The sequence below is a fragment of the Trachemys scripta genome, chromosome 1 (genome assembly GCF_013100865.1).
Source record: "Trachemys scripta elegans isolate TJP31775 chromosome 1, CAS_Tse_1.0, whole genome shotgun sequence".
Lineage (NCBI taxonomy): Eukaryota > Metazoa > Chordata > Testudines > Emydidae > Trachemys > Trachemys scripta.
In genome coordinates, this window is record NC_048298.1 from 223,867,703 (window position 1) to 223,879,927 (window position 12,225).

At 42.7% G+C, this 12,225-nt stretch overlaps 2 protein-coding genes across 2 annotated transcripts in view; both read left to right on the forward strand.

Annotated features, from left to right (window-relative positions):
- Window positions 1-1,831: 1,831 nt before the first annotated feature.
- DHRSX (dehydrogenase/reductase X-linked) overlaps window positions 1,832-12,225 on the forward strand; it is a 228,468-nt gene continuing 218,074 nt past the window's right edge. Inside the window, exon 1 of the mRNA XM_034757540.1 lies at window positions 1,832-1,974. Within this exon, the coding sequence (XP_034613431.1) occupies window positions 1,863-1,974 (112 nt within the window). The 5' untranslated portion in view covers window positions 1,832-1,862. The remainder of the gene's footprint in view (window positions 1,975-12,225) is intronic.
- Window positions 1,839-10,886, forward strand: ZBED1 (zinc finger BED-type containing 1). The gene is made up of 2 exons (XM_034757529.1): window positions 1,839-1,974; window positions 8,432-10,886. Exon 2 carries the CDS (start codon window positions 8,483-8,485, stop codon window positions 10,568-10,570), a length of 2,088 nt encoding a protein of 695 aa, XP_034613420.1. The 5' UTR covers window positions 1,839-1,974; window positions 8,432-8,482; the 3' UTR covers window positions 10,571-10,886.

The following is a 12,225-nucleotide window of genomic DNA, read 5'->3' on the forward strand; positions in this document are numbered from 1 at the left end:
CCTAAATTCTGTACAGTAACTCCTCACTTAAAGTTGTCCCAGTTAACGTTGTTTTATTGTTATGTTGCTGATCAATTAGAGAACATGCTTGTTTAAAGTTGTGCAATGCTCCCTTATGACATTGCTTGGCAGCTGCCTGCTTTGTCCACTGCGTGCAGGAAGAGCAGCCCGTTGCAGCTAGTTGGTGGGGACTTGGAACCAGGGTGGACCTGCAGCCCCCGTCAGCTCCCAGCTCCCGTCAGCTCCCAGCTCCCCTAAGTTCCTGGTGCGGCAGCCGCCGAGCAGGCTATCAATTGCCAGGCAGTTCAGCTATCCCTCCCCCCAATGCCATGTGCTGCTCCTGCCATCTGCCTTGGAGCTGCTCCCAGGAGCCTCCTGCTTGCTGTGCAGGGGGCGGAAAGAGGGGGGGCTAATGTCAGGGTCTCTCCCTCCCCCCTGCTTATCCCATCTCCATAGAGCGGGGGGGGGGTCATCATGACAGGGCTCAGGACAGAGGGAGCTTGCTGACAGTGACTGCTTTCTCCACTTGCTGATCTACTTAAAAAGGCAGTGTACTTAGAGTGGGGTCAGCGTACTTAAAGGGACAATGCGCATCTCTCTCTCTCTCTCTCACACACACACAGGGTGTGTATCTCTGTCTTTGTCTGCCATGCAGTCTCCCCTCCCTCCATCTGTGCTGCCTTATAGCGTGTGAGGCTACAATAACAACAATGTGTTAACCCTTGGGGGCTCAGCCGACTACTAGTTCATTTAGCAGTAAGAAATATCCCACCCTCTTACTTCACCACCTCAACCAAGCTTCACAATCATCATTGCTCTGTACAGTATTAAATTGTTTAAAACTTATATTGTGTGTGTGTGTGTTTTTATTTATATATATATATATATATAGAGAGAGAGAGAGAGAGAGTGTGTCTTTTGTCTGGTGAAAAAAATTTCCCTGGAACCTACCTCCCCCCCATTTATATTAATTCTTATGGGGAAATCAGATTCGCTTAACTTCGTTTCGCTTAAAGTCGCATTTTTCAGGAAAATAACTACAACGTTAAGCGAGGAGTTACTGTATTATCATACATCCAAGGGCAGAAGGGAACACTGTGATCCCCTGGTCTGACACCCTGTGTAACACAGGCCTTTGAACTTTCCCAGAATAATTCCTAGAGCATGTTTTTTTTTTTTTTAAATCCAATCTTGGTTTAAAAGTTGCCTGTGATGGCGACTCCACCACAACCCTTGGTAATTTTGTTCCGAGGGTTTATTACCCTTGCTATTAAAAATGTGTGTCTTATTTCCAGTCTGTGCACAGTTTATAATGTAAGGGCAGCTGACCCTGGCCTCATTTTCATGGCTGTGGGGGCCCAGGATCAGAGCTCTCTTTCAGGAGGCACCCACAGGGCCCCCTTACTTTCCAGCTGCTCAGTTCTCCAGCCTGACTCTTCAGTAAATTCAAAACCAACCCGGTCCCGGCCAGCTGGCCCCTGCAACTCCCGCCTCCCTGGCAGCTAGCGCAGCCCTGGCTGCATCTCTCCCCAACCACGGTGGCAGTGTCCCCCGATCCCGCTCCTCCACCCGCCCGCTCGGCGCCTAGGGCGCCCCTGGAGGCATGGGGCTCAGGGGCCGCTCTCCCCTTCCCCCGCCCTGACGCGGTGTGGCCGCGCACATGCCCAGAAGCGAGCGGCGGAGCGTCCGGGCCGTGCAGCCTGTGACAGCGGCGGCGCTTTCCCTTCCGCTGGGTGTGGGCTCTGCAGCAGCGTCGCGCCCGCCCAGCCCGGGAGCGGGGACACACACACACATCCCGACAGACAGAGGCGCACCGGGGCCCCGTCCCCGCTTCTCCCCGCGCCGAGGGGCGGGAGGCAGCCATGTCGCTATTGTCTCGGGCGCTGCCCGCGCTGCGGCTCTATTGCATCGGCCTCGCCGTCGCCCTGCACCAGCTGCTGCGCCGCCTCCGCCCCGGCGGGCCCCCCGCGCCAGGTGAGAGCATCGCCCCCCGCTGCTGCCCAGCGGCGGTCGGGGCCGCCCCGTGCGGGGCGCTGCTGGCAGGCCCGGGGAGCCGTGCAATGGCACCGGGCGCAGCCCGCCTGCGTCCGCCGGGCACTGAGCCCGCTCTCCTAACGGTGCAGGGGGGGAAACAGGAGGCCGGCGGCCGCTCCCTCTTTGTAGCCTTCCCTTCCTCCCCCACCCGGGCCCCACTCTCCGCACCGGGGGCTCCCCTCCCTGCCAGAGCTGCAGTACCACAGGGCCTGGCCCTGGCACTCCTCCCCCGTGAGCTGCACACGCTGCGGCTGCTGCGCCGGGCCACGGAGCTGCGCGCTCCAGCCTCCCCTCGGCCCGCTGCGCTGGCGCCCTCCGCACGCGCCTGGCTGCTGGGCTGGGGCCGCTGGGCCCTTTCCCCTGCTGGCTTTGTAGGCGGTTCGTGGGCTTGAGCCTGCCTGTTTAGTGCTGGCATACTCAGTTACTGGGGAGACACCTGCACACGCCCTCTCGCTGCTCTAACTGCACTCGTTCCCGTACTAGACACACAGTCCCCCCCCGCGTTACTGCACTTGACCCAGGCCGCTGCGTTAGGCCCTTGCATACCTCTCTGCTGCTGGACCTGAGTGGCGTTGTGGTTAAGGTGCTGGACAGCCCCCGGAAAGCTGGGTTCAATTCCCCGCGTTGCCTCAGATTCAGGAGTGATTTTTGTTCTGTTTGTACCTCAGGTCTCAGCCTCACGTGGGTGTTGATCAGTGTTTGTGATGTGCTCAGATACTGTGGTGATAAACCTATAAGAAATCACCAGTTCCCCTAGCTTCTCCTGCTGAACGAGAACCTGCTGCTTTGCCTGGCTACCTTCCTCTGCCCTGATCCTGTGCCTAGATACTAGGCTAGAACCCTCCCTGTTCTCTTTGCCTGCTTTTGAATTCTGCCACTCAAGTAAATTCCTCCATCTCTGCTAAACTTGGACACTGGACTTTATTCTTCCACACTCCTGGCCACTTGATTACATCCTCTCTAAAATCACTCTTCCAGTATTGACAGTGGTGAACTTCTTCACTGAATCCGACTCTCATAGACTGCTAGTCTTTTCTTCCCACCCAGCCATTGGTGGGAGTGTTGTATGCTTTTTATATGCTGAATATATATTGTCATTACTTGCCAGCATTTAAGGTGACAATTCAATGGCATTCAGTTTGCTCTGGGGAGCTTTTAGTTTAGCTCCTTTTCTGACAGTTTTGTGTTACATTTTTAAATGATTTTTGTGGTCAACAGAAAACTTAATGATGTTCTGTTTCCCCACATTAGGTGTCTAGGAAGGAAACTTGAGGTTTCCAAAAACGATTAATCTGGGAATCTCTTCAGGCCAGACATCAACACAATAGGCATCGTATATTTAAAAGGATACTGATTTTTAAAAACACTTTTGAATTTGTTGGTGCTTCTAACAGCTCCCTGCAACTTGGGAAGGCCTGAAAAACATGTAATGAGTGACAGCATCACTGCAGCTCACTAGTTTGGTTCTGTTTGTTTTCTCTGACTAGCTTCAAATGTGGCTCTTATGGAGGTGATGGTGGTTTTAACCAGAATAACAACAAAAATGCAGGTATAGGTATGCAGTTCAGTGAGATTATTTAAAATATGAGACCCAAATCAACTTATTGTATAGTTGAGGTACTAGGGAGGAGAGAAAATAAATTTGTGTCAACCATTAATTTTTGTAAAATTAATGCAAAGACTGGACAGCACAGATTTCCACACATGGGTTCATTGGGTAATGTTTCTTCCATACTAATAATTCTAATGCAGATTTGAGTTTTGCTTTCTCATTCTCAAAAACATATAACATGCCAAAAAGAAAAAAAAGCTGATGTGTGCCTACAGTTTTGTGTCAGCTGAGCATTCTTTTAGCATTAGTTTTTCTTGGCAGGGTAAAGTTGTGGATTATGCCTAGAGTGTGTAACGCTTTCAAAATAATTTAGAACTGAACAGAAATATTATGACAAAGATTGACCCAAACATTTTATTTTACTGTAATCTTAAATATAATTAACAAATCAAAAAATATCAAGAATGTATTTGAAACAGTGTGATTAAAAAAACAAACCAACTTGTGAACAGGGGTATTTTGATATGGACGTTAGGCTAGTCTAGGTAAGATTTCAAAGTAGTGATCATAGTATGACAAAGACAATACTTTAAAATGTAAAAGTAATTACATGTGTTTTAGAATGAACATAGTTAATCTTGGATCAGTAATCTGCTACTTCTATTGGAATAAAGAAGCAACAATTGTGTCAAGAAGTTAGTGAACTAAAAATATTTTAAAATACAGAAGTTGAAAGCTTTTTCTAACCCTTGTAGTCCTCAATTCTTAAAAAGATATGATTACTGGAATAAAAGGTGCATAAATCAGGTATCAATTGCCTCATCATGAGAGACATTTAAAAAAACATTGAGGGGAATAGGGGAGAGCCAAAGATTTGTAGTTTAGCTCCTCAAGTCTACATGTTCTGGAATTTGGACCTCAAACCTACTGGACCTCATCTACACTGGCAAGCCACATAGCCATAATTCAGCATAGGTGCAGCTCCATGGTGGAAGCTATATTATAGAAAGCAGTCTGGCATCCAGTGATTGATCTGCCCTGTGTTGAATTAAAGGTCTGAAGTCCAGTAGTGTAGCTGTAGCCCTTATATCTTCAAAAGCTGCATTCATTTTAAAAAAAGCTTGTTATACTATTTCACAGAAATATTCAGGAGCTGCAGTCTAAAGTAAACTAAATTAAATTAGTCCTCTTTTCCTGAATTAATCAAGGTTGTATGCTGTTTTCACTACACAACTTAACTTGTCTTTCTAAAAACTGACTCCTACTACATCCTGCTAATATTTGTCTAATTTTACAGATATTGTTTAGGATGGTGTGTATGGAAAGGACAGTTTGAACTGTACAAATGAGGCAGCTCGGGGGCAAAATATATTGCAGTAGTTGTTTTGATTTGTGAACTGAAAACACAAAAGTGTAAATATATAACATGAAGGTGCAATTTTCACAGCATACCAGGGTAGGAGTATCAGGAAGTATCAGGAGTTTCAGACTCTGAAACTGAAACACAGAAGGAGGAATTTCAATGCAGGTTGTGAATTTAATGTAGACTTCACAATTAAGTGCAGTGCTGGAAAGTAAAGGAGAAAGAGGAATTATATAAATTATTATTTAAACATTTCTCAATACTAATAGTATAAAATAGTATAATTAAAGATCAGTATGGTAATATATATCTGTTAGTGCTGTGTGTACCAAGATAATTATCTATTCAAATAGATACTACTGCATGCATATTCTTCTCCCACTGCTTAACTTTAATAATTAAAATAAATGCTCATACTGATATCTTAATGTAAGGTGTGACCTTGCCTCAAAATCAAGTTTTAGAAACAAAAATCTAATCAGTGAATTTACAAAAGATGAGCTAGCTAATTGTGACACCAGGAAGTTAATACAGGAAATGTGGTTGCAGCCCATTGCAAGTCATCTCATTTTTTTTTATCTTTTTAAAATCATGCTATCTCTGACACTAATTGTTTCACAGAGTAGGATTTTCTGTGATCATGTTGAAGAGTTGTCAGAAAATTTTTGTTTTTTCTCATGCTGCATTTGATCTTCTATTGCATAAATCATTTCACTGAAATTTGGCTTCAGACATACTCGATGGTGTATGTTTTGTACTTGTGGAGAAGACTTGTTAATGTTTATATTTGGTACTTGAGAGATGTAGAAAGTGACTTAGAACTGAGTGCTGATATTACTCATTCATGTTTTTAAAAGCATCTTTTAACCTGAGATAGACTTTAAATGTGCCCAATTTTCTCTTTCTAATTAATCTAAATGAAATTATTTTCTTCTGGCTTTCGCTATAATTTTCAAAAGATTCAAAACTATTAATAATAGAGAGCATGGGTCCCCTCAATTTTGATTCAAGTAATATCTTTTATTTCATATGGAGAAAGTATTATAATAGATTAAGGATGCTGTACTTCCTGTCTTAATTATGTTTCCCAGTTGTTAAAATTGTTTCACTCCAGAGACAGTTTGTGATCCACTGCTGGTGAAGTGATTTACATATATAAGAGGAATAATATCTGGGATCCATTGAGATGAAAGGAACTATATATATTGTACATGTAAGATATTAGTAAATTATATTCAGAAAAAGGCTACATTTAAAAGAGAGCAATTTAGATTGCAAAGTTATGTGTGGTTCAGTGTTATAATTAAGGTGGTGGTATGCTGATGTATCTTTAACTGTGGCAATGCTACGGTGTACCACTAGATAAATGCTGAATCTATATACAAATGATAGAAAAGATCTTACAGTCATAAAATCAGGTGGAGTGAGCCTGGGACACTCATTCACTGTGAATGAACTTGTGTTTTCTTGTTCTATGACAGGATCTGTATGTTGTAGAATTTCCCTCCTTAATTTTAAATATTAAAGGCACACCACCTGTTTTATTACTCGACTTCCTCTTTGCTTCCAGGAACCTCTGTGTTACAGTAAGGGATATTCTGGGATAAAATGAAATTTGTTGAGTCTGTGTGTGTCCCAGAAACCCTGTGACATGGCTTGAAATAGAGGTATCTGAAAGCAATAATAACAGCAAATACTGATATGGTACATCATGCCAGTGCATAATATGAAGCTATTAAAATCATCATCTGTAACATTATACTGTATATACCTCTCCTTCTAAGTTATACTGTCATACTATGAGAATGCATAACATGGAGTTGTTAATATGGATCTTTGGAATGATACAGTATAACCATGTTGGGTCAGTAATTCATATTGATGACTGAAGCACTGAAATTAGTCATAGCAAAGGACATACCAGTATTCAGAGCACATTTTTAAAAACAGAATAGTTTTAGCTCCTGATGCAGAATCTTCAGATGTAAATATTTAAAGAAATCAGCCAAACCAAAAAATCTGCAACTCCTCCTCATCTTTAACCTTCAATAATCTTGTCTTAATATTTTATTAAAAAAGCCAAAATATTAAAAAATAACTAGAATAGTTAAAAGGAACAAAAGTCCCTTACTCCATAGTGTAAACCCACAGGAGCAACTGCACGGGAAAGTTACACACGCACAAACATTCCCGCAGGTCTGCACCAATGTCATGAAAAGCCTTCTAGCTTGTCTTATTCACCCAGGGCTTTCTTTTTCTGTTTCCTGGCATGGTGCTGCCACTGACAGGGAATGATGGGGAATGTCATCTTCCCCCAACTTACTGATTTGTTGACGTCCCATTCTCAATAGAATGCATCATGAATGTATTCTCAACTCTGGTCCTCTCAAATTTTTGTATGTGCCTGCACCACTGTTCCCTGATGGCTCCTTTCCCCTCTCCTTACTGATCTTTGTTACCCACTTACTGGGCATTTCAAGAATGGGGCTGTTTGTTGTTCTGAGGGTCTGTTGGCAATGGTCTGACTAGATTGCAGCCATGGTAGAGGTAGACAAAGCAACATCTACACATGCAGTCTTAGCCTGGTGCAGAGAAATGAGCTCTGGCAGGTAGTTGCTTGAAGGGAGACTGGTGGCTTTATACTTTTCTGGCAAAAATATTTTGCCCCACGCAGATCTGTAGGTATAATTTTCTGGAGCACACTCTGTAGAAAACTCTTACGTTTATTCTTCTGAACAGCTAAAAAGAATGTTCAAACTGACATATTTCAATGCATTGATAAAAGTTCGCCTGCCTGCCTCTCTTCCTCCAATTATAAGGTATAAGGAATATAAGATATTCCAGGAGCCAAGAGCTCTGAACATTAATTCCACAAAGAAGCAGGCAGGAAAGTCCTCAAATGTATATTGTTGCTCTGCATGAGGGCTCTGATCCTACTTTAACTGAATCCAGTTGGAAAATGTCCTTTGATTTCAGCAGAGCAGGATCACTTCTATAGTTGTAACGTACAACTAGCACAAACAAACATTTGTTCCTTGTGTAACAAATTTCTGCTGAAATAGCAGAAACAGCAGAGTTCAATAATTCTTGTGCAAAGGGATGTTGACTCAACCTTAAGTATAATTTCAGGATAGGGAACTACTATAACAAATGTCTAATGTACGTGGCAATAACGTTTTTAAAATCTACAGTGATTGTTACACTTTCTCTACCAAGAATTTTCATGTTACTCAAGAAACTCAGTTTTGCTTGGTTGTACTAGTTCAATCACAGCATCGGTTCACATATTAAAACACTTCTATTTTTGACATTCTAATGGGTCTTCCTATAGGTCACACTTCCTGTAAACTTCATCTTTAAATTTTCAAATGTAATTAGTAAGGTAGGTTTCTTGGTGTATTCACAGAAGCACTGATTTCACATAGTTGAGTGTGCTCGACGTGTGCTTTCTCATTGTATCTTTATCTTACTGCCTTTATCAGGTACTCATTAATGAGTGAAGGATCAAAAGGTGGGACGGTGGCCAAGAAGCAATGGAGAATAAAAGCTTAGAAGGCTCGCCATCAGATCTAAAGTTAGTGGCTCATCCAAGAGCAAAGAGTAAAGTATGGAAGTACTTTGGGTTTGATACTAATGCAGAAGGATGCATATTACAGTGGAAGAAAATCTATTGCCGCATCTGCATGGCCCAAATTGCCTATTCAGGAAACACGTCCAACCTTTCATACCACCTTGAGAAAAATCATCCTGATGAGTTCTGCGAATTTGTGAAAAGTAACACTGAGCAAATGAGGGAAGCGTTTGCTACTGCATTTTCAAAACTGAAGCCAGAATCATCACAGCAGGTTGTTCAAGACACTTTAATTATGAAGACCAGCCACAATTATGAAAACAAAAAGCATCAAGAATTGACTTCTGCTGTGATTAGCCTAATTTGTGAGGGCATGTATCCTTCCTCTATAGTTGATGAACCCACATTCAAGGCACTTTTGAGAACAGCTGATCCTAGATATGAACTTCCTAGCAGGAAATATTTCTGCACAAAAGCAATTCCTGAAAAATACAATGCTATTAGAGAAATTGTTTTAAAAGAACTTACTGAAATTCTATGGTGTGGCATATCCACTGACATGTGGAGAAGTGAAAACCAGAATAGATCGTATGTAACACTTGCAGTTCATTTTCTGAATAGTAGCCCTTCTAACTGTCTGGCTGTTAACTCCCGGTGTTTAAAAACGTTTGAAGTGCCAGAGGAAAATACTGCAGAAACTATTACACGAGTCCTTTATGAAATCTTTATTGAATGGGGGATCAATACAAAAGTCTTTGGTGCTACAACAGATTATGGTAAAGACATTGTGAAAGCTTGCTCTCTCCTAGATATTCCAGTACAAATGCCTTGTTTGGGGCAGACTTTTAATGCAGGAATACAACAAGCTTTTCAGCTTCCAAAACTGTGCAGCCTTCTTGCCAGGTGCCGAAAACTGGTGGAATATTTTCAGCAGTCCACGGTCGCAATGTACATGTTAAGTGAGAAGCAGAAGCAACAAAATATTCTGCACTGTATGCTTGTAAGTGATCGTGTTTCCTGGTGGGGAAGCACACTTGCCATGTTGCAACGTCTTAAAGAACAGCAGTTTGTAATTGCAGCAGTTCTTGTGGAGGACAGCAATAACCACCATCTGATGCTGGAAGCCAGCGAATGGAATACAATTGAAGGCCTGGTGGACCTACTTCAGCCCTTTAAACAGGTTGCTGAGATGATGTCTGCTTCAAAATATCCAACAATAAGTATGGTGAAACCCCTCCTCCACATGCTTCTAAATACCACGTTGAACATCAAAGAGAATGATTTGAAAGAAATCAGCATGGCCAAGGAAGTGATAGCCAAAGAGTTATCAACAACATACCAGCATACACCTGAGATAGACATGTTTCTCAATGTTGCAACTTTTCTGGACCCTAGGTACAAAAAACTACCTTTCCTTTCAGCATTTGAACGGCAACAGGTAGAAAACAGAGTGGTGGAGGAAGCAAAAAGCCTTTTGGAAAAAGTAAAAGAAAACACTTTCAGGCCTGAAGAAAAGTTCTTTACAGTGTCAGAAGAGCCACCTGTGAAAAAAATAATCATCTCCTCTACCCCTCCCCCTACCAGCGCAATCAATAACATGCTTGCGGAAATCTTTTGCCAGACAGGAGGGGTGGAAGACCAAGAGGAATGGCATGCTCAGATTGTTGAGGAATTGAGCAACTTTAAGTCACAAAAGGTTCTTGGTCTAAATGAAGACCCACTTAAATGGTGGTCTGACAGACTAGCATTATTTCCTGTTTTACCAAAGGTACTTCAGAAATATTGGTGTATTCTTGCCACAAGAGTCTTCCCTGAACGCCTTTTTGGTTCCTCTGCTAATGTTGTAAGTGCTAAGAGAAACCGGTTAGCCCCAGCTCATGTTGATGAGCAGATCTTTTTGTATGAAAACACTCGCAATGTGTCTGAAGCAGAACCTGAAGATGAGGATGAAGGCGAGTGGGGCTTGGAACAGGAACAGATTTTTAATTTAAATGACACAGTAAATGTAAACAGCAATTTCTTTAATATCCGAGACAGTGGGTTCATTTAACAGGAATACTATGGTACATTAAATAACAAAGAAAAGGTATTTGTCTTAAGTTACCAAAATTATTCTGTTTGATGCTATGAATACTGTAAATATTGAACAAGCGTAAGAGACTTGGTTTAAGCTTCTATTGTATGTCTTTCTCACTATCTTCAAACATGAATAACTTGTGATTATACAGCACTGAAATGAACAAGGAAGTAATTCTGCAAAGACCATGACTCCTGACTCTGGCCCCAATTTCAGGAAAGCACTTATGCATGTGTTTAATTCCCATGTACTTCAGTGGGGGCAGGTCTACACTACCCGCCTGAATCGGCGGGTCAAAATGGATCTCTTGGGGATCGAATTATCACGTCTCGTCGGGACGCGACAATCGATCCCCGAATCGACGCTTCTACACCAGAGGAGGTAGGAGTAAGCGCCATCAATGGGGGAGCCGCGGAGGTTGATTTGCCGCCGACCTCACAGCGGGGTAAGTCGGCTCCGATACGTTGAATTCAGCTACGCTATTGGCGTAGCTGAATTTGCGTATCTTAAATCGACCCCCCCTTTCCCCCCAGTGAGGATGTAGCCTGGGACTTAAATGTGCTTAAGTGCTTTCTGCAATAGGAATGTTTTTTTGAATTTGGACCCTAAACAGAGAAGTTTTAAAGATGTACAAATCCACTTCTGAAGCCAACATGGGTTAGGATTTCAAAGTTTAATTTCCTAAATTTAAAGCTGATTTTAAAATCCGTAAGTCAGATCTTCAGAGACTCTTACAAAAATATTAGGAAGAAACTAGACAATAAATAAATTTGAGCCTGATTTTTTTCACTACCTCATACTTTTGGCCTCGTCTACACTACAAGTTCTACTGGTATAACTACATCAATTAGGGGGGTGATTTTTTTGTATTGACATACAGGTATAGGCCCCAGTGTGGATGCAGTTATACTGATATAGCTTTTTTGCTTCCCAAACCACAATAAACTATATTGGTATAAGCACTTTTATGCCAGTATAACTGCATTCACACTGGGGGACATTTTGTCACTCAGGGTACGTCTATACTTACCTCCGGGTTCGGCGGTAAGCAATCGATCTTCTGGGATCAATTTATCGCGTCTTGTCTAGACGCGATAAATTGATCCCGGAAGTGCTCGCCGTCGACACCGGTACTCCTGCTTCACGAGAGGAGTACGCAGAATCGACGGGGGAGCCTGCCTGCCGCGTGTGGACCCGCGGTAAGTACCTTGTAGTTCGAACTAAGATACTTCGACTTCAGTTACGTTACTCACGTAGCTGAAGTTGCGTATCTTAGTTCGAACTGGGGGGTTAGTGTGGACCAGCCCTCAGTCATACTAGTATAGTTAAAGTGGTAAAACTTTCTACTGTAGACAAGCCCTGATGTCACCCCTTACATTTATACTAAGTAGGTGGAAATCACAACCACATCAGAATTGTGGCATTTTACATTCACTTTGTGTGAGTCTAAGTCAGTGGTTCTCAAACTTTTGTACTGGGGACCCCTTTCACACAGCAAGCCTCTGAGTGCGACCCTCCTTATAAATTAAAAACACGTTTAAATATATTTAATGCTATTATAAATGCTGAAGGCAAAGCAAGGTTTGGAGTGGAGGTTGACAGCTCACGACCCCCCAGGAAATAAACTT